The sequence below is a fragment of the Citrus sinensis genome, chromosome 5 (assembly GCF_022201045.2).
Source record: "Citrus sinensis cultivar Valencia sweet orange chromosome 5, DVS_A1.0, whole genome shotgun sequence".
NCBI classification, from domain to species: Eukaryota; Viridiplantae; Streptophyta; class Magnoliopsida; order Sapindales; family Rutaceae; genus Citrus; species Citrus sinensis.
In genome coordinates this window covers 4,036,763-4,061,527 of record NC_068560.1, presented here as the reverse complement: position 1 = coordinate 4,061,527, position 24,765 = coordinate 4,036,763, and the positions used below count along the sequence as shown (strand labels likewise).

Sequence of the window (24,765 nt, the reverse complement as noted above, 5' to 3'; positions counted from 1 at the left end):
TAGTCCCTTTTAATTAAAAAAAATAATAGAATACTTGTAATTTCGGTTTTCATTACTTTTTTAAAAAAATTATTATTTTGGGTCTTCAGTCCAAAGGTATCATATATGAACGAATAACGTGGTGTCGAGTTATGACAATTTAACAACGCGTTACTAACGCTATGGTTATCATCTCCAATTTCATTTGCTTTGGGTATCATTTCATTATTTGAAGTTTTCATTTCTAATTTTTAAAATTCTTTTCAGATCTTTGGTTTTTTTTCTTTAGACTTGGATTTAAGTTTTGGCTTGTTTTGCAATTACAACTTTATTAAGACATCATAATTCAGGTTACCTAATTCGGTAAATTTATGTTTTATGATTTAGTATAAAAGAGCGTTAGAATCCTAACTTATCATCATCTTTTTTATCAGTAAGACTGGTAATTCAAAAACTTCCAATCCGCCATATAGTTTGGGGTAGATCTACCTTGTTTTGGTGTTAAATGTTTATTCAGTAAACACATCAACCATGCTGTTGGTTTGATAGACCCCTAAACTATATTAATATTTTATGAATTTAGACTTATATATTTAACCATTGACGTTAATGTCACCGGAAAAAAAAAAAAAATCAATGTGTATGAGTTGATAGTTTAGCCTGCATGTTTGATGTTCAAGGTTAACTGTGAATCGTTTGATCTGAAGCAAAGGTTAATTCTTTTTAACTAATTAAACTGATGAGATTCCCAGATGCTGATGACCATCGGGTAACCCCGTGACTTCTCCGTTAAATCTAACAGAGGTGTTTACGGTCATAACGGCCGTCAAGTTGCGCTAATCCCTCCCCTATAAATTCAGAGCCTTTGCTCTTGCGCCATCGCCGGTATCTTCTCTCTACTCCTCGATCTCTCTATACAGCACAGCATTCAATCCTTCTGTTGAACACAGCCTCTGATCGTGAATACGCAGTCTTCGATCTCTCTATGCTCTCTCTTGAAGACGCTGCGCTTGCGTCTGAGCAAGACGAGTGCGTGTGTTTTGAAGCTACAGTAACTTCTTTTATAGTTAGCACAAAACGGCTAACTGTGGTTCTAAATGGTGTGAGCATATCGGTGTTGGTAAAAAAAGGTAAAAAATAATAATTTTTTGTCCACGTAATTTCATATCTACTATAATTTCATGCATGGATAAATTAATGATCAAAGCTCATTCTGTCATTCAAGCGCAAATAATTGTGAAATTGAGAGGAAATTGTTGTAATTTCCTCAAGAATATACATTTCATATATTCTTAACACTTCTGTGGACTTTCTTTCGCCCTTTCATGCTGTTGGACATGGCAGGTATTCATTCATGTTTATTTACTTGTGCTTTCAATCTAATTTATATATCTTTTCGCTTGTTGCATACACTGATATTGAGAGATGAACATGTGTTTGTACACATTAGCCATGTAGCATCAACTGCTGCTGGAAACGCTGGTGTTCCGGTGGTCGTCGATGGCTTCTTTTATGGGTTAGCCAGTGGGATGGCGCCATGTGCCTGGTAAGTTTTTCTATGTTTTTTCTAACTTCTTTGAATGTTAAAAATAATTCGATAGTGATGAATGCCTATATATATATATATATATATATATATATATATATGTATGTATGCCTAGCTATTAGGCAGCAAACCAAGCACATTCATGTTGCATGGCTACCACCTAATTGATTGTACTTATAACTTTAAACCCCGTTTTTTTTTTTTTTGGTCAGAATTGCTGTTTATAAGGCAGTGTATCCAACAGTGGGAACTATTGCAGATGTGATTGCGGCAAGAGTTGGCAAAAATATTCTCAGCTGGAAATTGATCAAAGTTTTTTTCTTGGCAATCCCTAACTTACATTTCATATATTCCTCAAGAATGGTTGGGATGGTATGCTTATCGGAATATTTGTGTTTTGCATGTTGGTGGATTGCTTTACTAGGCACTTATTTGATATGTTCATTTATTCAGAATCTCTACGGCTTCTTTCCTTGCACGATAACAAGTTCATGCATTGCTTCAAAGGTCATCATGACAGGTTTGTAATTTGCTGATTCTTGTAAATGTTTTGTAATCATTATTATCTGTATATATGTTTTACTGCTTCTAGGGTTGTTTCACTTGGCCTGTGCTCCTCCAAAGATTGCTTTATCTATGGTTCTCTTGATCGAACTGTTCTGCTCTGGGATCAACAGGCTAAGAAATGCCAGGTGGATATCATGCCATGCATGGTCACATCCAAACTGTTTTTTCCCCCATTTTCAATTGTATTTATGATCTCTGTTAAGGAAGCTCATGCTACAGTCAAAGGATCAGCTCAGTCAGCACGTGTGAGTCAAAGCAGAAATCATCAGAGTCTGTTAAGAAGCTTTGCCAGCTCAGCAAGTTTGTTGTAGCATGCTTTTCATTCTGTTTTGTAGTTAAGCTTACTTAATAAGTTTAGCTCTTTTATTTCTAGCTTTAGTATATAAGCTAAGATTGATTTACTTTTGTTAGTAATCGAGAATTATATGAAATAAAACTTCAGAGTATTCCTTTTATTTTCTTAGTTCCCAAACACATTTTACAGTTGCAAATCTTAACTTTCAAACATGGTATCAGAGCCAAACAGAGCAAGCTCTAGTAATCAACAAATGAATTCCAGAAATATAACAGCAGCAAATATAAGTCAGATCAATTTTTCATTCAACACTCCGATCAAGTTAGATAGATCCAATTATCTGCTTTGGCGATCACAAGTGCTAGCATCGATAAGAGGAAATCGATTGGAAGGCTTCATAGATGGAACCAAACCAGCACCAGAAGAAATGTTACTACTCGCTAGAGCTGATGGATCTGCTCAAGAAATCGATAATCCAGAATATCAAAATTGGAGGTCACAGGATCAAACCTTACTTGGATGGCTGTTATTAGCAATCAATGAAGGTAATCTTAGTCTTGTTATTAATTGTGTAAGCTCGTTTGATGCATGGAGAACCTTAGAGAAGAAGTTTGGAGTTCAATATGAAGCTAGAGTACTTCAGCTTAGATATGAGTTGAATACAATAAAGAAAGAGGCATTAAGCATTGAAGATTACTGTATTAAGATGAAATCTATAGCTGATAAACTCACTAGTGCTGGTAGTCCAATAACAGAGAAAGATCTGATGTTAACAATACTAAATGGATTAGGATCAGACTATCGTGATATAGCAACTTTCATAACTGGTTCTAAAATGGAATTTGATGATGCTTATGCATTGTTGTTAACACATGAAACCAGGCTTGAACAAGAACAGGATGATAAGAATATGTTTAATGCAAACTATGCCTATGCTAACACATGTTATCCTAGAGCTTTCTATGGTCAAGCTAGAGGTAATTTCAGAAGAGGTGGATATTTTGGTGGTAGTTTTGGTAATATTGGTAATAGAACTCATGGATTTGGAAGAGGAAATTTTGGTCCACAAAGAGTGTTTAATGGAAACTTCAGGAGTGGAAATGGAGAGGACAGTTTCCTGGTCAAAACAGTGCTCATAATTTTTCTTCTCAATCACCAAGAAATATGACTCCATTCACTAGAAATGGATTTGTTGGAATGAATGGATCAACAGGATCTACTGGGGCTATAGAAGAAACTACATGTCAGATCTGTTTCAAAGTTGGTCATACAGCTGACATCTGCTGGCATAGATTTATAGAAGACTATACTCCTACCCCAAGAAATTTCAATAAGGGAAAAGGGCCAAGATCTGCATACTTTGCTAATTTTGAGAGTTTCAACTCACATCCCAGCTGTGAAGAATATGATTGTTTCAACTATATGCCACAAAATTTTCATCCTACTTCTGGAGCTTATCCTTATTCTGGAGGTGATGCTTACAATTCTGGAGCTGCATATATGGCAAATTTTGAAGGAGTTGCTGATGATGGCTGGTATTTGGATAGTGGAGCTACTCACCACTTAACAAATAATATGGAAAATCTGTAGCTCAGAGAGGAGTATAAAGGTAATGATCAGCTCATCATTGGAAATGGTAAAGGATTATCTATCTCTCATGTTGGACATGCTTTCTTATCATTTAGAGCTTCAAACTGTCATTCTTCACATCCTGTTATAGCACTTAAAGACATGCTGTTTGTTCCTTCAATAACTAAAAATTTGTTAAGCATTTCTAAACTCACCTCTGATAATTCTCTCTCTGTTGAATTCTGTGGAAATTTTTATTTTGTAAAGGACATGAAGAGACAGGTTCTTCTGCAGGGCTCTGCTGAGAAAGGTCTCTACAAGCTGCTATTGAAACCTAATCCTCAGTCTTCCTCACCTACATCTCATCTGTCACAATCTCAGATAAATAAGCCAGTTTCTATGCTGTCAATTTCAAATGTTTCTTCTGTTCATCAAAATTGTAGTGCTTTTACTACAACTTGTAATAACTCATTTTCAAATGATTGTAATAAAAAACCTGATGATCTGACCTTATTGCATAGAAGGTTTGGTCATCCAAATTCAGCAATATTGATGCATTTGCTTAAATCTTGTAAGCAATTTAAAGTCCCTTCTAAAACTCTTTCATCTTCTCTCTGTGATGCTTGTCAATTAGGAAAGACTCATAAACAACATTTTCCCATTACTGAAACTAAAAGTACACAAGTTCTGGAACTGGTATATGCTGATATTTGGGGGCCTTCACCTACTGTTTCTAGGAATGGATACAAATATTATATCAGTTTTATGGATGACTACAGTAGATACACTTGGATTTATCCTCTCAAGCTTAAATCAGAAGCTTTTGTAGTCTTTAAACTCTTTAAACTCCAAGTAGAAAACCAGTTCAGTACTAAAGTCAAGATGTTGCAATCAGACTGGGGGGGAGAATATTGAGTGTTCACTGATTTCTTGAATCAAAATGGGATCATATTTCGACATTCATGTCCATATACTCACCATCAAAATGGTTTAGTTGAGAGAAAGCATAGACATATAGTAGAATTGGGATTGACATTATTAGCTCAAGCTGATCTGCCCTTTAGGTTTTGGTGGGATGCTATTCACACTGCTGTTTATCACATAAATAGATTGCCTACCCCTGTGCTAAAGTTTGTGTCTCCTTATGAGAAATTATTCAAACACAAACCAGATTACAGCTTCTTAAAATGTTTTGGTTGTCTGTGTTATCCATATTTGAGGGATTTTAACAAGCATAAGTTTGATTTTCATACAAGAAAATGCATCTTTATTGGATACAGTCCATCTCATAAAGGTTACAAGTGTTTGACAAGTACAGGAAAGATTCATATACTTAGACATGTGATCTTTGATGAAACTGTATTTCCTTACCTGACCAACAACATATTTTCTTCTGAAAACACATCCTCATATGAAATTCCTGTGTCATCCTTTACTCAGCAACAAATCTTTCATCTATCAACACTTTCTACCTCTGATAGCAGTCTTGAAGAAAATTTCTCAGCAGACTCAGCAAGAAATGAACAGGTATCTTCATCATCTTTACATACAAATATTTTACATCATGAGATACCTAATCATTCTTTAACAGAATCTTCATCACCTCACATAGCTTCCCAACAACAGTTTGAGCCACAAATTACTATCCCTGATACCTTAAACACAAACCAGACTCAGAAACCTTTTCACCAAATGATTACCAGATCCAAATCTGGTATCTTCAAGCCAAAACTATATACAGCAGCTTTAGTCAATAAAGAACCTGATACAGTACAAGAAGCTCTCAGTGATAAGAACTGGCATCAAGCCATGAGTGATGAGTATGAGGCTTTAATCAGGAATAAGACTTGGTTATTAGTTCCATCTTCAGCTGAACACAAAGTTGTAGGCAATAAGTGGGTGTTTAGAGTCAAACAAAACAGTGATGGAAGCATAGCTAAGTATAAAGCTCGGTTAGTTGCAAAAGGTTTTCAACAAATAGAGGGTGTAGATTACTTTGAAACATTCAGTCCTGTTGTGAAATCTTCTACAGTGAGAATTATGTTGAGTTTAGCTGCAATGCATAAATGGACAATTAGGCAAGTGGATGTAAATAATGCATTCTTAAATGGGGAGTTGACAGAAGATGTTTATATGTGTCAACCTGAGGGGTTTGTTGATCTGAAGAAGTCTAGCTATGTCTGCAAACTAAAGAAGGCTTTATATGGCTTAAAACAAGCTCCAAGAGCTTGGTATGATAAGTTGAGAGATAGTCTAGTTACCAAGTGGGGATTCAGAAAATCAAGAGCTGATACATCCTTGTTCTGTAAAGGAAAACAGGGCTCAATAATCTTTGTTTTGATATATGTTGATGATATATTGATCACAGGTCCTAATAGTGTTGAGCTGGAGCAATTCATTTTGGAATTCAGTCAAGTGTTTGCTCTGAAAGACTTGGGGAAACTTTCGTATTTTCTTGGTATAGAAGTCTCTTATGCTGCAGATAATATTTACCTGTCTCAGAGAAAATATATCAGAGATCTATTGAGTAAAGCTGATATGTTAGAGTGTAAAGGGTGTGACACTCCAATGGTGACAGGAGTAAAGCTCCAGAAAGAAGCTAAGGGTCATTTGGGTCAATATGTTGAAGATCCTACTGGTTACAGAAGTCTTGTTGGAGGATTGCAGTATTTAGTGCTAACAAGACCAGAAATAGCTTATGCAGTACACAAGCTAAGTCAGTATGTGTCAGCACCTACACTACAACATATCCTTGCATGCAAAAGAGTTCTTAGATATCTAAAGGAGACTGAAGATTTTGGTTTAAAGTTTTCCACGGAAGGAGAAATGAAGCTCTCAGGTTACACTGATGCAGATTGGGCTTGTGACATTGATGACAGAAAATCAACAGGTGCTTATTGCATTTATTTGGGAAGTAACTAGATATCTTGGTCATCCAAGAAACAGTCAGTGGTTGCTAGGTCCAGTGCAGAGAGTGAGTATAGAGCCCTTGCAGCTGCAAGTGCAGAAATCTCATGGATTCAGTCACTGTTTGATGAACTTGGTATTAAATGTTCCTCTCTTCCTATGATCTGGTGTGATAATGTCAGTGCAATAGAACTAGCTAAGAATCCTGTCTATCATTCAAGAACAAAACATATTGAATTAGACATGCACTTCATTAGAGATAAAGTCTTAGCCAAAGAACTAGAAATCAGATACATTCCCAGTGAAGAGCAGATTGCAGACATCTTGACTAAGCCACTCACCTTTATCCATTTCAATTATTTTCGAGCCAAACTCAATGTGCAAACATGCCCCTTGAGTTTGAGGGGGGATGTTAAGGAAGCTCATGCTACAGTCAAAGGATCAGCTCAGTCAGCACGTGTGAGTCAAAGCAGAAATCATCAGAGTCTGTTAAGAAGCTTTGCCAGCTCAGCAAGTTTGTTGTAGCATGCTTTTCATTCTGTTTTGTAGTTAAGCTTACTTAATAAGTTTAGCTCTTTTATTTCTAGCTTTAGTATATAAGCTAAGATTGATTTACTTTTGTTAGTAATCGAGAATTATATGAAATAAAACTTCAGAGTATTCCTTTTATTTTCTTAGTTCCCAAACACATTTTACAGTTGCAAATCTTAACTTTCAAACAATCTCTGTTGGCAAATCAGGGTCTTTTGCATGTTCAAGGAAGGCCTGCTACAGCATACAATGATCAAGGGCGTGTCTTTGCAGTTGCCTTTGGAGGATACATAAGATTGTTTGATGCTCGCAAGTATGAGGTTAAAATTAATATTTAAGAATATCTTGGAAGTTTATATGTCGTAGTACTTTTATCATGCACTAATTTGGTTAAATTTGAATACTCTTAGGGTCCTTTCGACATCTTCTCTGATGGTGGAGATGTATCAGATGCTAATGAGGTAAAGCTCAGCAATGATGGGAGACTTATGCTTCTGACCACTCTGGAAGGACATATTCATGTGCTCCACTCATTCCAAGGCACACTTGTGAGTTTACTTTTTCTTTCTTCATCTCCCAAATGTAACATATTGTACATATATATCCCTCTATACATTGGAATCTCTGTTAATGAGCTTCTGTTTGCTGTTGTTTTTATTTATCCATTTATAATGCGAAGCCAGTTTCTCACAATTCCACATTGGAGGCATCTTTCAGCCAGGTAGAGTTTCTCCTTTCAGTTCTTAGGGCACAGTGACTTGGATAATTTATTAATATTTGCTTTTGGCTGCTTTGATATTTTATATTAAGGTTCTTGCACTTGTGCTGTATATAATTCTCAAATTTGTTACCACCTTGTTGGTATTTGAAATACACGACTTGAAATGTTGGGCATCAAGCTTGTTTCCACAGAGTTCTTTGCAATGAATTTATGTTCTCTTTTTCCACTGACTTGCTTGTTAATGAAAATAAATCAATGAAATGCTGACATAGTGAGTGCACCCACACATGCGGAAGCAACCTACCTAGTGTGGCCAAGCACCTCTCATTAGTTGCACTCTCTGTGCTAATTTTACGTTCTTGGGTTTTGGAAGGTTCTGGTGATGGTAGTGTATATGCTTGGAGTGCAAGGAGCGGGAAAGAGGTTTGATAAGCAAAATTCCTTGATTCTCGTGCCTTTTGAATGCTTAGAATTCAAAGGGATGTTATTTCCCCTACACTGACCCAGTCATAGTATTCACAGTCTTCTGGGCAAACCAACAATGCTTTTGATTCTACATTTGAGCAAGTACCTTGAGCACCAGTTTGCGTAATGAGTTCTATATCCAAATACTATATTCTTTTGACGTTGGTATTGTTATTATATAACATTGTTTGTTTTTGTTTATTTTTCTTGTCAGGGTTGCAAGTTGGATGAGTTTTCATACAGAGCCTCCTGTCATAAAATGGGCCCCTGGAAGTCTCATGTTTGTATCGGATCATCTGAGCTATCATTTTGGAATCCTGATCTGTCTAAACTGGGAGCTTACGTTGGGAGTAAGTAAAGTTTCTAACATTCAACACCCTTATAATTTCTTGAGTATCTGAATATTGATGTCTATCTATTGCCGGGAAGGGATCTTGTTTGTATAAGAAGTTACACCAATTATGTAAGGAGCTGTTCAATTTACTATAGCAGTATGTATGTGCATCTAACTTACCTGCTAGTAACCTTTCCTAACAAGTTCTGAAGAAACAACAGTAGATCTGGTATCAATATGTTATTTGGAAGAGCATTTCTTCTTACATGTACATCTAGGGGTACATGAATTGAGCTACAGAGATGCCACACACTATTGAATTGAAAAAGACGGGATAACGCTGTCATTTTCAGCACTCGGTCGGAATTGAAAAAGACAGGGGATAACGCAGTCATTTTCAGCACTCTGTCACGGGATGAGTATTTTGCGCAGCTAACCCGTGCGGCACTTAGACAACTTTGCCGAATGTTGCTAAGTAAGCCTAGAGCTTCTCGGAATAGAGAAGAGAGCAATTGAGCCAAAGAAGAAACTTGTATTGCACAAAGAGAGATTACAATGCTTGTTGTAGTGTTTGTTGGATACAAATGCCTAATGCCATCCCATATTTATAGGGGAGGCTTGCCAAGCTCTAGAGATTCTAGAGAATTCTACCATGTTCCTAGAATTCTAGATATTTACATGTGCTGGAATTCTATGGAGAATTCTAGAGTATTTACAAGCTCATGTGCTAGAGTTGCCTAGAATGTTCCGGAATTGGGCCAAGCTAGCACTCTTGGCCTTGTGTTGGCTCTCTAGCCCGAAATTATGGGCAATTGGGCTAGCGAATTGGGCGGACCGTAACATCCTCCCCCACCTAAGCTCGCGGCGTCCTCGTCGCGATCTCGTCCTTGCTCCTTGGGGGACTTGTTCCGTGATTTGTCGTTAGTCTTCGTGTGCTTCACTCTTGGGGAGGTTCCGCCACTTGCTCCGCATGTGGTTGTTTCCTTCTTTCGGTTGGTGTTGCGGCGTCCCCTCTTGTGTTTCCGCAACCCCTTATGCTCGGATGGCTTTGTGCGTTGCTCAGCCACTCGTCTCGGTGGGAGCTTCGGAGGCATAGCGTCCTTGCCTTTGTCATGGACGGCTCGTACTTGTTGTGGGACTTGGCTTGGAGGGCTTTCGGAATCCTCTCCCTTGTGGTGTTGCCGGATGGAGACCAAGTGGTCTGGATTCTTCTTGAATCCTCGTCTGCACTGCATGACTGAGAGCGCCTTTTTTGTGGGTTGTGCGCGCTCGACCGGTACCACGCATGCCTTATTCCCATCGAAGATGCTAAGGGAGTTTGTTGCTGGAAGTGGGAAGGCATGTACCTTGTCGAAGAATTCCATGCCAAGGATCATTGCGAAGTCATCCATCGGCACAATCGAGAAGTCGAGGTTCCCATTCCATGTCCCAAGCGTAACGTGTACGCCTCGTGTGGTTCCCGCAAATGGCTTGGCGGGTGAGTTTACAGCCTTGATGGTGCCTCCGTGCTGCGTTACCTTGAGGCCTAGACACTTAGCCTCTTCTTCGGAGATGAAGTTGTGCGTTGCTCCGGTGTCAAGGAGCGCACGAACGGTTCGGCCATTGATGAGCACACTTACGAACATGAGCCCTTTCCTTGTGGGTTCTGGCGGTTGGCTCACGAGTGTGCTAAGGCGTTGGAGCGAACCCAAGTTGTGTTGGGGTTCTTCCGTAGTTGGTGTGCATTGGCCCTTGAGTTGTGTTACGAGGGCATTCAACGACTTTTTCTCCGGGCAGTCGCGTACCCAATGAGGGCCATTGCAAATGAAGCATGGGCTTCGAGGCTTGGGTGGCTTCTCGGACTTACTTTGCCCGTCCTTGCCGCTTGGAGGCTTTTTCTTGCTCCATTCCTTGCAATTGCGGTTGTTGTCCTCATGGTTCTCTCCCCCACCTTGGTCATAGCTAGACCTCTTGTCCTTGAGCTGGGCGGAGTATTCGGTGAGCGACTCCGCAATGGCGATGGCGTCGTCAAGTGTTTGAACACCACGCCTATCAAGCTCGGTCTTGGCCCAATCCTTGAGGCCATCTTGAAAGTAGAAGAGTGAATCTTTGTCGGACATGTCGCTTATCTCCAACATAAGGGTAGTAAACTCGTTGATGTAGTCCCGAATGCTACCCGATTGCTTGAGGCGACGTAAGCGCGCTCGCGCTTCCTTCTCCGCATTGCTTGGGGCGAACTGCTTTCGGAGTTCTTGCTTGAAGTCAGCCCAAGTGTCGATGGTGCAAATGCCCTTGCCCATCTCGCCATGCTTGCGACGCCACCATAGTTGTGCAGCGCCTCGAAGATAGGTGGGTGCAGTGCCCACTTTCGATGCCTCATCTCGGACACCCATGGCATCGAAGTATTGATCCAGCCCAAAGAGGAAATTGTCCACGATGGTGGCATTGCGTGTGCCATCGTAGGTGTCAGGCTTTGGCACGTCAATGCGGCGCGCATCACTCAAGTTTGCGGAAGCTGGACTTGTGGAGAGTGTGCGCTTGTGCCATGCCCAATCCGAGCGGACTTCATCCACTTCCGCACGGACAGTACGTAGTTCGTCCTGAACAAAACTACGAAGTTTGAACAACTCATCATGGAAAGAACGAAACTCACCTCGGAGAATGTTCGCTTGCTCATGGATGAGAGCTTTTGTGGCCACCGTGAACTCGGCGTATTCTCCCTCGAGACCATCCACTCTTTCCTCCAATCCCACGAGGCTATCTTGAGCGGCGGACAATGCTATTTCGAGAGTGCCTACACGAGGCTCCAACGCATCCACGGATAGGGCCTTGGACTTGCCGCGAGTCTTGCCTTGGGCGCGTTCTCCCTCTCGGCCACGGCTTGGTTCCGGTGGAACATCCACACCAACAACACCCTCTTGTGCTAAGTTCGAAGGGTTGGCCATTGCTTTGTGAGCTAATTTGCGTGCGTGCAAACCTTATCTCTGATACCACTTGTCACGGGATGAGTATTTTGCGCAGCTAACCCGTGCGGCACTTAGACAACTTTGCCGAATGTTGCTAAGTAAGCCTAGAGCTTCTCGGAATAGAGAAGAGAGCAATTGAGCCAAAGAAGAAACTTGTATTGCACAAAGAGAGATTACAATGCTTGTTGTAGTGTTTGTTGGATACAAATGCCTAATGCCATCCCATATTTATAGGGGAGGCTTGCCAAGCTCTAGAGATTCTAGAGAATTCTACCATGTTCCTAGAATTCTAGATATTTACATGTGCTGGAATTCTATGGAGAATTCTAGAGTATTTACAAGCTCATGTGCTAGAGTTGCCTAGAATGTTCCGGAATTGGGCCAAGCTAGCACTCTTGGCCTTGTGTTGGCTCTCTAGCCCGAAATTATGGGCAATTGGGCTAGCGAATTGGGCGGACCGTAACAACTCGGTAGGAATTGAAAAAGACGGGATAACGCAGTCATTTTCAACACTTGGTAAGAATTGAAAAAGACAGGGGATAACGCAGTCATTTTCAACACTTTGGAATTGCAATTAAACAATGTTTAGAATCGCGCACGTTATTTCTTTGAAACCCCGCACATATCCAGCCGTGGACTCGCGGCATCAACGACTTGAAAATAAAATATAAATACCCACGGGATGATTTTTTTAAGCAGAGATAATTGAGACGGTTCTCAAAGTGACCGTTTTTCACCCCTCCCCTTTCCCTCCCAAGTTTCATGCTGAGTTTACATTTCAGTTTTTGTTTTTGTTTTTTCTTTTTTGAAAATTGATCGGGTTTGCTGTTCCCTACCTTATTTACCGAGAGAAAAAGAACTCAATCCAGGGTTTGCTGAGATATATATGCATGCAAATGCAAAGCTGTCAGTGCATTCTTCATCATCCAAATCCAAACCCTTCTGTGTGCGTTCATTTTATTTACCGTTATTGACTCCAGTTGTATATTTATTTTTGAGTATATATATATATGTGTGCAGTCCACTTCAAAGCGTTTTTGTTCTGCTAATTAAATTTCCGTGAAAAAATTGGTTCAAGTCCCTGCTGAAAATTTTGTTAAGACTGCTATAGAAGAGATTTGTTTTCTGTTTTCTTTCTTTCTCTTAGTAACTTATTCCCACTAAAAATGATAATTTTCAATTTATTTATATTTATCAAATACCACTTTGAAGTTAAAAAGTTTATCCTCAACGTGTCTCTATTTATTTTAATCTTTTGACTGATAAATAGAAGTAAATTAATGTTTTCAAAATTTTTAAGGGGTAAATTGAAGATTTTCGTTATATGGAAACATGTAACTTTTAATATGGGTTTATTTAGGGTCTCAAGAGTTAGAATTTTTAAAAGCAAAAGCTAAACTTTATGAAGAAAATTGGCTGTTTGATGCACTGGGATTTGGTTTCTAGCTTTTTCAAGTTTATTAAATTGCTATCATGGATGGACGATTATGGGTGATGGTACAGGGGATATTTTGATTCCCATAACAAAATATTTTTACTTTTTTTCTTTAACCTTTAAGAAATTTTAATATTCACACACGTCAATTGGAATTTGAAACTAGTGTTGTAGTTTTTTTTGGTGATTTTACACTTAAAAATTTTAAGTAAGGGCAAAACTGTCTTTCAATGTCAAAGATGTCAAAATTAACGGCAAAAAAAAAATATTTAACATAAATGGGTGAGCCGTGATAGCTATTGAAACAAGTGTGTATACAATAAAATTTTGATGAAACATTTGGGTGCAGATGAAAAGTGTTCCCTCAAATTTTTAGAGGAGAATTGCTTCAATCAAAAGAAAAAAAAAATTGATAGACAAACTGAGAGGAAATTAATAAAAGAACTTTTCAATTTTAATTTTTTTTTTTCAAAAAATGGGATATACAAAAGATGATTTAATCATTTTAATGATTTTGCAGTGGGCGAAATCTCTTCTGCTCGATGTCATATCCCAGCATTTTTGGATATCTGATTCCAGCTCTCATTGGCATTGTGGGTGCAAATGTGCAAGGCAAAACTAAGCCCTTGATTGAAACACACTCAATAAATATATTGTCTTTTCTCATTGCCACAGCCATATACTGTTATGCACATTCAGCAGACCTCAAGTCTCGGCTTCATCTAGAAAATTCTTCCCAATTCTGGGGCCTTGTTGCTATTGTCTCAGGATCGAATTCGGCAATATCATTGGTCTCCACATTTATTCCACGTTCCAATATTGGCCATTTCATTTTGTACACAACATGGATTGGTACTGCCATTATTGTTGTTGTGTTTCAATATGGCACGTTGTTTTCAGAAGCTTGTCGTCAGCTCTACAACGAAACATTGAAGCCATTTTGCATTGACATTTGCAATAGGTTTCGAGCTAACAACACTTCTTCGACAGGGCAACTACGACCAACGCTACCGGTCTAGAAGGAATTTTCTTCAAATTAAATATATCGCCTTTCACAATAGCAAGCAATCATCCATGTACATGTAATTTTAAAAAGTAACTGAGAAAATTCCGCAAAATATATGAATGTTCCCATTTCAATCTTTGAAATAGAAATAATTACTGTGATAATAGTCAAACTCATACTTTTACTTTCTTTTGTCCCCTCATTCATATGCATTCTTTTGTTAAAACAGTAAATGCTTTGTTTAACATTGTTCAAAAACTTTTTGTGACATAATTTAAACTTTACCCTTAATTGACCATTGTCAAATGGAAAATTTTTTAAATATCTTTAAAACGCTTACAAAATAAGTAAATGATAATATGATAAATGTGGAATTATTTTGGAGAATTAATATATAATTAGTAGTTATCACTATAATAAACAACTGTATTATTGATTAAACATCTCTGAGCGCGTTATTTACCTTTTAAAATATGTGCTTTAATCGAATATTTTTTCTTGGGCAATCTGTCCACTAAGATAATGAAATATTTTAATCGAATGCATGGGCTCGGAAAAATTACTTTTAGGGCCCCTTCTTATTTTTCTTTTGAAATAGGGCCCGATCTTTTTTTCTTACCTAATTAAAAACAAAATCGAAATACGGAAACCAAAAAGCAAAGGAAATGCGAAATAGCATTTTAGAAAAAGGGGAAAATTACGGAGATGAAGAATTGGTCTCCGTCGTTCTCTCGATCTCAACTCTGACTCCTTTCTCGATAGCACGAAGAAGGACCGGTATCCATTGCTCGTTCTTCAACTGCTTTAGATGAAGAATTTACCATCACAGCTCTTCCTGCTTCTCAGTTTGTTTTTGATTTGTTTTTCTCGCTTCTCTTGAATTCTTTACTTGTTTCTTACAGTTTGATATTTTATTCTTACTATCATGTTTATGCCTGTGTCCTTTGCAAATTGCTTTGTTTATTTCTTTCGCGGCTGTCCTAATTCTCTCTTATGAAATTTCAGAGTGATATAATTACTCTTATGTTTATGGATGCTTCCTCGGCTGTCCTAATTTGCAGGTGAAATTTTTTACTCTTCTTATTGTATATTTCATTAACTATTGATTCTACAGCTGATGAAGGTAACAATTGAACTTTTCAATTGACAATTAAATTGAATTTGAAATGACTAATCTATTTTTCATTTGGCTTCATATTAGCTTCAAGCAGTAAAAAGAAGAAAAATGGGCAAAGAAAGCCGAAAGAGTTGCTCGAGGACATGATCTGACGTTGGAGAGACATGACAGCAGGTGAAAAGTAATAAAATTTGATCTTTGTAGTATATTTTGAGCAAAATTTTACCCAGTCCCGTCATATCTAGTTAATTGTTATTCTCTCTCTTTAATGTGGAAACATGACACCTGAAGTTGATTTATTAATTAAATTCAAAGTATCAATCAATGGATGCCCATATACATACACTAGGTATATTGGAAGGTACCATTGTTTGGTTGGGTGATCTTGATTTTGATATAGAAATAATTTTCTTCCTGCGTTTGTGATATATAGATAAAGGTCTTAAAGCATAATTTTAGTTGCTTCACCTTGTACTGGGACAAGACCTGCTGGCTCATGAGTTTTTGTAGCTGCTATAATGTTCTTTGGCCTGAGAACTTCTGAACGTGCACGAAGTTATATCTCAGAGCACATTTAGTTGATATTTTTTTATAATAGGAATGCTGTGAGATAAATTTCTCTTTGCTTTTTACTTTTTTTTACTTTTTGCAATGATTTTCATATTTATGCTATTCAGATACATTTAAAATATGAATTTATATAATTCCTAGTTTATCTATTAAAGTGGAAATCAAGGTTCATTTCATGTTCTTCATGTTCTACAAATGGGGAAGTGCTTCTTGCATTTGCCAACTGCTTCTTCGTATTTCCTAATAATCGGTGTTGCCTGACATTATTGTACCATCTTGGTTTCTCTTGATAATTCTTTACCCTTTGGTTCTTTAGGAGAAAAACTTAAGGATAAACCTGGATATGAGCATCTTAATGAGCCACTGCACATGTTAGTGGAGGCTGAATTTCCAGAGGTAATAATAAATTCCTGCTTGGATCATGCTGTAGCAATACTAGAGAACCTTTTGAAGCCCGTGGTGTGAACAAGCAAACTCTTGTATTTTCTCTGACCTTTGTCGATATTCTTTCCTTTAGCATCTCTCCTAATTCCTGCTTGTTCAAACTCATCTCTGTATGCAGGATGAATCATTGGATCATTACAAGAAGCAACAACTGCGGGAATTAGCGATACTGAATGGTACTCTAAGAGAAGAAAGCCCGAGTATGAGTCCAAGTATGAGTCCTAGTATGTCGCCCTTTAACAATGCTGGAATGAAATGCGCCGAGACCGGAAGATAACATGTTATACATATCAATGATGAAATGGACCATCGATGAACCACTGGATCACTGCAGCTGATGGATTGCTGTCCTGACAATCTTCATTGGTTTTGTTCTTCAGAACCTTGGGGAGGGACTTGATTCGAGAACAGTTGGTTGAAATCCTGAGTTAGTTTTGTGCTCAACTGTTGGCATCTCTAGACGGGTATCTGCTTCCGATGTTTGTGTTCTATATAGCTAACATGTTTGTCAACAATCATGATTCTTTGGTGTATTATTCCTCTTGAGTATCAAATTTGTTACTTAATGGATTAAAAGAAACTCATTCCCTAATTAATTTTTATTTGTTATTCCAGCCTGCAGCAGTGCAGCTAAAGTGATATGACCTTTGAATGTACTTTGCTAGATACTTTTGCTTGCTATTCACTTGAAACAGATGACCAATAATTAATAATTGCATTGTAATTTCAGTTTATTTACACCATATTCTCTTGTTGTATGTAGCCTTAGTGAATCAGCTCTTGTACTTTTGTTGCACCATTCTATTATTTTTGTTTTCGCTGTAAGCTGCCTCCAGAATATGATCATCCAATCGTATGTTAATAAATTTTACATGTGAGTAGTTGGTTTTGGTATGGATAAAAAATTCTGTTTAGTCATTCAAAGGATTTTGAAGTCACTCTTCTGACATACCTTCCAACTCAGATTGAGAAGCATTGAGGTGGGAAGAGCGCACGGTTCAAATTGGTCAGTCATATGAGTCGAGGAGTGTGACTATTGACCATCCCAAGTAAGTTTTTTTCCCGACTCTCTTTAGAAGTCAGTGTCAAGCCCTTTGCCTACCACGCCCTTGGCTTCTGTCCATTCCGGACAGCAAACAAGATGACAATTGGGGAACTGGGTTGAAAAAAAGACTGCAGGACTCGCTGCTCTGCTATGACAACAACCACACTGTTAACATTCCAATTTTGCTTATGAAACCAGAAGGAAATAAATATTAATTAAAAGTCTGCCACGAATAATCTGCTTCACTCTGAAGCACGAATGAGGCAACAATGTCATCATGTACCGCATCGTACATTCCAACCAATATGACCTCAACACATCAATGTTATAAAGGTTAGTCACAGCACCAAATATTTGATAAATACTAACTACTGTGATTTGAAAGTTGAGTTGTTTTGATTAACCACATATACGATGAAAAGCTTATAATATCTTTATTTTTTTTTCAAAATTATTAATTACAAATCATATTTATTACAAATTATTAGTTTTATATTATAATTACAACATTTTTTTTAACGTTTAAGTTACACCACCTCAATACAGAACATGGCATAAGGTATCAGCCAATTGCTTATAAATTGAGACAAAAGTTAGCTAAGCACCATTGAATTAATTAGTGAGTGAATGAAAAAACAAATTACAATTTTTTTTATATATTTCAAATCCATTATTGACTATCAATAGCGAAAACAAGGGGGAAAAAAGAGGAAAACTCCCTTGTTATTTGACAAAACCAATCGAAACTCTTTTGGTTTTTTAAGAACACATCCAAACCTCTGAGTATCAATTTCTTTTTTTTTTTTTTACTAATCTTGCCATTTTACCCTTAGTGATTGTTTGATGTTGGGAATATAAATACCTTTAATTATGTATCTAATTTAATAAAATTTTAAATCATAATTAATTAAAAAATTATGGCAAAAGTTAAGGGAATATCATAATTTTTCAATTAATTTTTAATAAAAATTGAAAAAAATTAAATGCAAAATTAATATATTTTGTTTCAGTTAATTTTTAGTCATTACACTAAGTTAGAGAACATTAGTTTAATATATTTTGTTTCATTTTCATATTTTTCTGGGGCTCCATACCCACCCCAAATTAATCGGGGCCCGCGAGTATTGCTGCCAACTCTATTTGTGACAAACACAAAACTAATGTTCTCATTGAAAATCTGGCTGTTTCAAATTTTGATAATAAAAAGTCGTATGACATCAAATGTAATTAACCATACGAATACTTAATATGCTTTTGTCTGTTTGAAATTTATAAAAATCGAAAAACCAATTTGATATTAATCTGCTTCGAAACCATGAAATTGAAAAATGTTGCAATAAAAAGATCGACCTAATGTGGAGGTTTAGCTTCGTTCGATTTCAAACTCACCGCACCCATGTTGAAATTTGAAAATTTAAACCTAACTTCGAATAGTGTGAATATGGTGAAGAGTAATGATACAGCCACAAATTCTTGTACAAACTTATTTTGTACAAACTAACTTGGCATTAATTCATTGGTTGAATGAAAATATAAATTAATAAAAATAAATCATGTGGGTTACGTGATATTTAATTCAACCAATCTTATCATGCCACATCAGTTTGTACAAAATAAGTTTGTACAAGAGTTTGTGGCTGTATCATTACTCATATGGTGAAATTGACACGTGATAACATATATAATGAGCATATTGGGCCGTCCTTTTAAAAAATTCTAATCCAACCCGATGCAGTTACGTATTTAGTTTTCTTCCTAAACGGGCCGAAGTTCTATTAGCCCTTTATTCGAAAGTTACTACTTGCACCCTAATTTTATCTTTGCTAGCCCCATTGAGAAGGCGAATCCACCTAATTTCCATTTCTCCCATGAACTTTGACAGGTTGCGCGCCTTGACCGTTTTATAAAGTTACTTTCAACACTCTTGCGTGTTGCGTCTCCTACCGCTATGATATGGATCTTAAATTCGATCTTAATATCTTTACAAATATAATTTATTTAAATAAAGTATTTATTAATAGAATTATTATAAATAAAATTTTTATTCAAAAAATTTTAATTATTTAATTGTCATTTAAAATTTTTATTAAAAATTATCAAATTGCTTTAATAGATAAATTTTTTTATAGTTACGTTATAAAAAAATAAAATAAGATTGTCAAATAAATAAATTATATTTTAAATATTTTAATATTTAAAAAAAATTCAACCTCTACTTTTAAAATCTTGAAATTTGAATTTTTGTTAATAGAGATGAAATTCTATTTAATATTAAAAAATTATAGTAAAAAAAACCAAATAATAACCAAAGTATTTTATTTAATGAGTAATGATACAGCCACAAACTTTTGTACAAACTTATTTTGTACAAACTGATGTGGCATGATAAGATTGGTTGAATTAAATATCACTTGGCCCGCATGATTTGTTTTTATTAATTTATATTTTTATTCAACCAATGAATTAATGCCACATCAGTTTGTATAAAATAAATTTGTACAAGAGTTTGTGGCTGTATCATTACTCTTATTTAATCTCCAATTTTCGGCCAGTTATTTTCAGCTCAAGCTCATGTTCTTGTAACCTTCTGCGAAATCCTCTTGTAAGTCGTCAATGCACTTGGAAAGTATAAATACCCAAGCCACGAGATAATTTTTAAGCAGCGATAAATTGAGATGTTCTTTGCCGTTATTGACTCAAGTTGTATGTTATTTTTGAGTATATAGATGCAGGCCACTTCAAAGTGTTTTTGTTCTCCTAATTTAATACTGTCATAGAAGAGATTTGTTTTCCGTTTCTTTCTTTCTCTTAGTAAACTATTCCCATTAAAAATGATAATTTTCAATTTATTTATATTTATTAAATACCATTAAAAAGTTAAAAAGTTTGTCCTCAACGTGTCTCCATTTATTTTAACCTTTTGACTGATAAATACAAGTAAATTAATGTTTTCAAATTTTTAAAAGGGTAAATTAAAGATTTTCATTATAAAAACGTGTAACTTGGAATATGGGTTTACTTATGGGTTTCCTGCGAGAACACAGAAAAAAAAGAAAAGATCAAAACTCTTATTATTTAACAAAACTAATCGAAATTCCCTTGGTATTCTAAAAACACATCCAAGTATCAATTTTTTTTTTTACTAATCTTACTATTTTATCCTTAGTGATTATTTGATGTTGGGAATATGAATACCTTTAATTATGTATTTAATTTAATAAATTTTTGAATTATAATTAATTGAAAAATTCTGGCAAAAATTAAGGAAATATCATAATTTTTCAATTAATTCTTAATAAAAATTAAAAAATTAGATACAAAATTAGTATATTTTGTTTCAGTCAATTCTTTAGTCATTACGCCAAGTTGGGGACTTATTTGTTACACATAAAAAAATCTTGCCGTTTGACAAAATATGTCACATTTTGATTAGGTGCGGAGCACCCAAATTTCCCTTGGGACCCTTTAAGTTCGCCTTCACGGTTTATAAAGTTATTTTCAACACTTGATCCTTTATAGAAGTTATTTTCAATACTCCAGCCTCGATGTTTATAAAGTAAGTTATTTCAACACTGGATCCTTTAGGGAGTCATTTTCAATACGTCATGGGTACAATAAACATCGAATATTGAAAATAACTTCGTCATGGGTACAAGACGCGCAACGCCTTTACTTTTTATCAGTCGCGGCTCTTGATAATTCTTTACTGACACGTGTCTATATATAGAGCCACGACGGAGACACTCGCGATGTCCGTAGCACTCCTCATTCTTCTATCAGCTAGCTGAATAGCAAAAATAAAGAAACACCAATGACATCAAAAGTCTTCCTTCGTGGCTGATCAGCAGTACCCACTTCATATAAATTCAGCTGCACGAAGATTGAGGCTTCGTTAGTTCGTTTACATTCCCTCCCTCCCTCCAGGCCTCCACCCCCCCTCCCCGCCCCGGGGGAAAAAGACCAAAAGAAACCAAGTTTCAAGCTGCGTTTACATTTTAGTTTTTTTCTTTCTTTTTTCAAATTGATCGGCCTTGCTGTTCCCTAAGTTACCCGAAAAAGAGAACTCAAATCAAAGCTGTCAGTGCATTCTTCATCATCCAAATCCAAACCCTTCTGTGTACGTTCATTTTATTTACCATTATTGACTCAAGTTGTATGTTATTTTTGAGTATATATATGCAGTCCACTTCAAAGTGTTTTTGTTCTCCTAATTTAATTTCCGTGAAAAAATCGGTTAAGTCTCAGCTGAAATTTTTTTAAAGACTGCTATAGAAGAGATTTGTTTTCCGTTTTCTTTCTTTCTCTTGTTAAAGCATAATAAATAGAGAGTAAGATTTTTAACTTATGCCCAATAAAAAGTAAAGCGAGAATTTTCAATTTATTTATATTTATCAAATACCACTAAAAAGTTAAAAAGTTTATCGTAAACATATCTCCATTTATTTTAGTCTTTTGACTGATAAATAGAAGTAAATTAATGTTTTTCAAGGGCAAAACTATCTTATCCCGTTGTACTTATCATTTTGATATTTTCTTTAGCAATCCCTGTAGTTTTCTGTAAATAATAAAAATTATAAGTTTTAAAAATTTTATACAATAAGCCCCGATTAAAATATAATAATTTCAAAATTTCAAAAAATTAATTTGGCATTTTCTTCAACAATTCCTATTATTTTATGCAAATAATAAAAACTTAATTTCATGTAATAAACCCAATTAAAATATAATAATTTTAAAATTCTAAAAAACATATTCTCTCTATCTCCTTCTCAACAAATTTTAAATTTAAGTAATAGAATAAATATTATACAATTCATTTGTTTTCATATCAAATAAATAATTGATCAGCTTCATATGTGTGATAAAGTCTAAGTAATTTTACATAATTTCAAATTTACATATAGAAATTTATTATTTTAAAAATATTATTGATAAACTCTATAATGAATTTAAATGACTATCCAAGCATTTATTTAATATTTATTTATTTTTCATTTTAATATTGTCAAAATTTATATAAAACCTTGTCTAATTTTGTGTTACACTAAATACAAAATAGTATTATTAAAATCTAATTCATATTTTAAGTAAATGGAATTTGAGAGTATTTTAGCAAGTTAAAATAATTCATCCATATTTTTAATATATAAATATGTTCATTTACTAAATTACCTTTGATAATAAAATATTTTAACGGACCAATGTGTCAAAATTTTGAAACTTAATCTTTTCTTATTCTTTTAGTAAACATAAGGGACCATATTGTTGATAACCAAATAATAACATCCAAGCCGTTGGATTAGTCTTTGCAACTCTTGGGTTGGATCCAATGGTTGGATCACAAAAAGACAAAAAAATAGGTATGAAACCACAATTGTATTGTAGCTGGACCCGTTTTTCAAAATATTAAAAGGGTAAATTGAAGATTTTCATTATAGAAAATGTAAATTTGAATATGAGTTTATTTAAGGTCTCAAGAGTTAGAATTTTTAAAAGTAAAAGCTAACTTTATGAAGAAAATTGGTTGTTTGATTCACTGGGATTGGATATCTTGCTTTTTCAAGTTTATTAAATTGTTATCATGGATAGACGATTATGGATGAAGATATAGGGGATATTTCAATTCCCATAACAAAACATTTTTACTTTTTTTTTTAACCTTTAAGAAATTTTAATATCCACCCAGGTCAATTGGAATTTGAAACTACTGTTGTGGCTGTTTTTAGTGATTTTACACTTTAAGTGAGGGTAAAATTGTCTTTTAACGTGATTGGATAGCTGTTGAAACAGGTGTGTATACTTCAAAACATTGATGAAACATTTGGGTGCAGACGAAAAGTGCTCGATCGAAAGTAAATAATTGTATGGCTATGGCACAAAGGCTTGCTCAACTTGGAGAAGAAATCGATCGCATCGAGGACCAACTCCACGAACGCCAGAGGATGCTCTTTGCCTTTTGGCGACGCCTACCTGCAGAAGATGAAAAAATAAGGGAAGCCGAGCTTCGGCTCCAAATGCTGCGAGCTGAACAGCACTCGCTCATCCATTGACATTGTGGTTCCGTGGTGGCCCAAGAAATTAGAAGAAGACAATTTGAGAATAAATGTGCATGGAAGGGCTTCTAGGTGATCACACGGCGTCATGTGATAACATGAAAAAATAAGGGAAGCCGAGCTTCGGCTCCAAATGCTGCGAGCTGAACAGCACTCGCTCATCCTTGCATTGACATTGTGGTTCCGTGGTGGCCCAAGAAATTAGAAGAAGACAATTTGAGAATAAATGTGCATGGAAGGGCTTCTAGGTGATCACACGGCGTCATGTGATAACATGAGATCTTTCCATCGCGCTTTATTTCAAGTGAAAATGAAGGCACATGCTTAGTTTCCCTCGCAATCCTTCTTTTTCAATTAGGATATGATGCTGATGATGAGTTTGTGTTCCATAAACTAATTAACTTAATTCGTGTTCGTGTTCGTGTTCGAGGATGGTAAACTGAAGCGAGAAAAATCGAGAGAGATTGTAAAATGTTGTTGTTGGACTATAGAGTTTTTTTTGGAGTGTCTTGAGAGAGTCGAGAGGGAGAATGTGGGGCATATGCAGTGACGTTGACAAAAGGTTATTCGGCCGGGCTTATTGAAACTCTATGAGAGTGATAATGATGTTATCAATAGAGGGAAAAAAATGAATTAAATATTATAATTCCGCCGGGTTTATTGAAACTTTAGATACACAGACTCATACAATAATTTAAAATTATTCTGAAATTAGTTTGAAAATATACTTCACAAATAATATTATGAAAATGTCAATTCTAAAAAGAGTACCCAGTAAGAGTATGAATTAAGAACTTTCATATAAGAGATTGTAGAATACTTCTGTTGTATTGTATCCACTTAATGCATGCATAATGTGTGTGCATGAATTAATTAGTTTAAAATTGTAAAATAAAATAGCAAGATTCAAATTAAGTTATTCACTTCATGTCCACGTTATTTGTCTGATTACGTATACTATGCAATATATACAACATAATCCAGGTAATAACTAATCGTGTAATCTGTTTTTACTTACGAATCTTATACATTTTTTTTTTTGATGAGGCGAATCTTATACATTTGATGTTTCAGATTGGAGTTATTTTACTTGCAACTAAATTGTAGGATTTATAGATAAAGTTAAATTACTTCCTCTTATTTTTACTGCGGTCCTTCTTATGTGAATCTTGCTAAAGGTGGACCATGTCAACTTGTAGGACACCATTAGCTCTTGCTCAATTTTATTTGGTGCCA

The 24,765-nt window shown here is 35.7% G+C and overlaps 3 protein-coding genes across 21 annotated transcripts in view; all 3 read left to right on the top strand.

The window, feature by feature from the left end:
- The window catches only part of LOC102622641 (KH domain-containing protein At1g09660/At1g09670), a 95,879-nt gene that overhangs the window by 13,418 nt on the left and 57,696 nt on the right, over positions 1–24,765 (top strand). Inside the window, exons 1-5 of one of the 7 annotated variants that reach the window (XM_052441882.1) lie at positions 14,922–15,145; positions 15,306–15,361; positions 15,502–15,591; positions 16,304–16,446; positions 16,550–17,193. In XM_052441882.1, coding sequence (XP_052297842.1) covers positions 15,582–15,591; positions 16,304–16,446; positions 16,550–16,708 — 312 coding nt within the window. In that variant the 5' untranslated portion in view covers positions 14,922–15,145; positions 15,306–15,361; positions 15,502–15,581 and the 3' untranslated portion in view covers positions 16,709–17,193. Of the gene's footprint in view, positions 1–14,917; positions 15,362–15,501; positions 15,599–16,303; positions 16,447–16,549; positions 17,194–24,765 lie in introns of those variants that run through there. The other 6 variants (XR_008054904.1, XM_052441885.1, XM_052441887.1 and 3 more) reach the window with 6 other exon arrangements.
- LOC102614413 (protein ANTHESIS POMOTING FACTOR 1-like) lies at positions 660–9,179 on the top strand. 13 transcript variants are annotated; one of them, XM_052441864.1, is made up of 10 exons: positions 839–1,109; positions 1,205–1,323; positions 1,430–1,525; positions 1,738–1,897; positions 1,979–2,217; positions 7,604–7,714; positions 7,805–7,942; positions 8,489–8,538; positions 8,623–8,703; positions 8,795–9,179. In XM_052441864.1, exons 5-10 carry the CDS (start codon positions 2,071–2,073, stop codon positions 8,979–8,981), a joined length of 714 nt encoding a protein of 237 aa, XP_052297824.1. In that variant the 5' UTR covers positions 839–1,109; positions 1,205–1,323; positions 1,430–1,525; positions 1,738–1,897; positions 1,979–2,070; the 3' UTR covers positions 8,982–9,179. The 13 variants fall into 13 exon arrangements, 12 of the variants coding, with proteins under 12 accessions (XP_052297834.1, XP_052297832.1, XP_052297833.1 ...); XM_052441865.1 differs by lacking the exon at positions 1,205–1,323; XM_052441863.1 differs by having other exon boundaries at positions 839–1,323.
- Positions 12,318–14,414, top strand: LOC127902542 (uncharacterized). Its single transcript, XM_052441875.1, has 2 exons — positions 12,318–12,805; positions 13,815–14,414. The coding sequence occupies exons 1-2, from the start codon at positions 12,750–12,752 to the stop codon at positions 14,311–14,313; spliced, it is 555 nt and encodes a 184-aa protein (XP_052297835.1). The 5' UTR covers positions 12,318–12,749; the 3' UTR covers positions 14,314–14,414.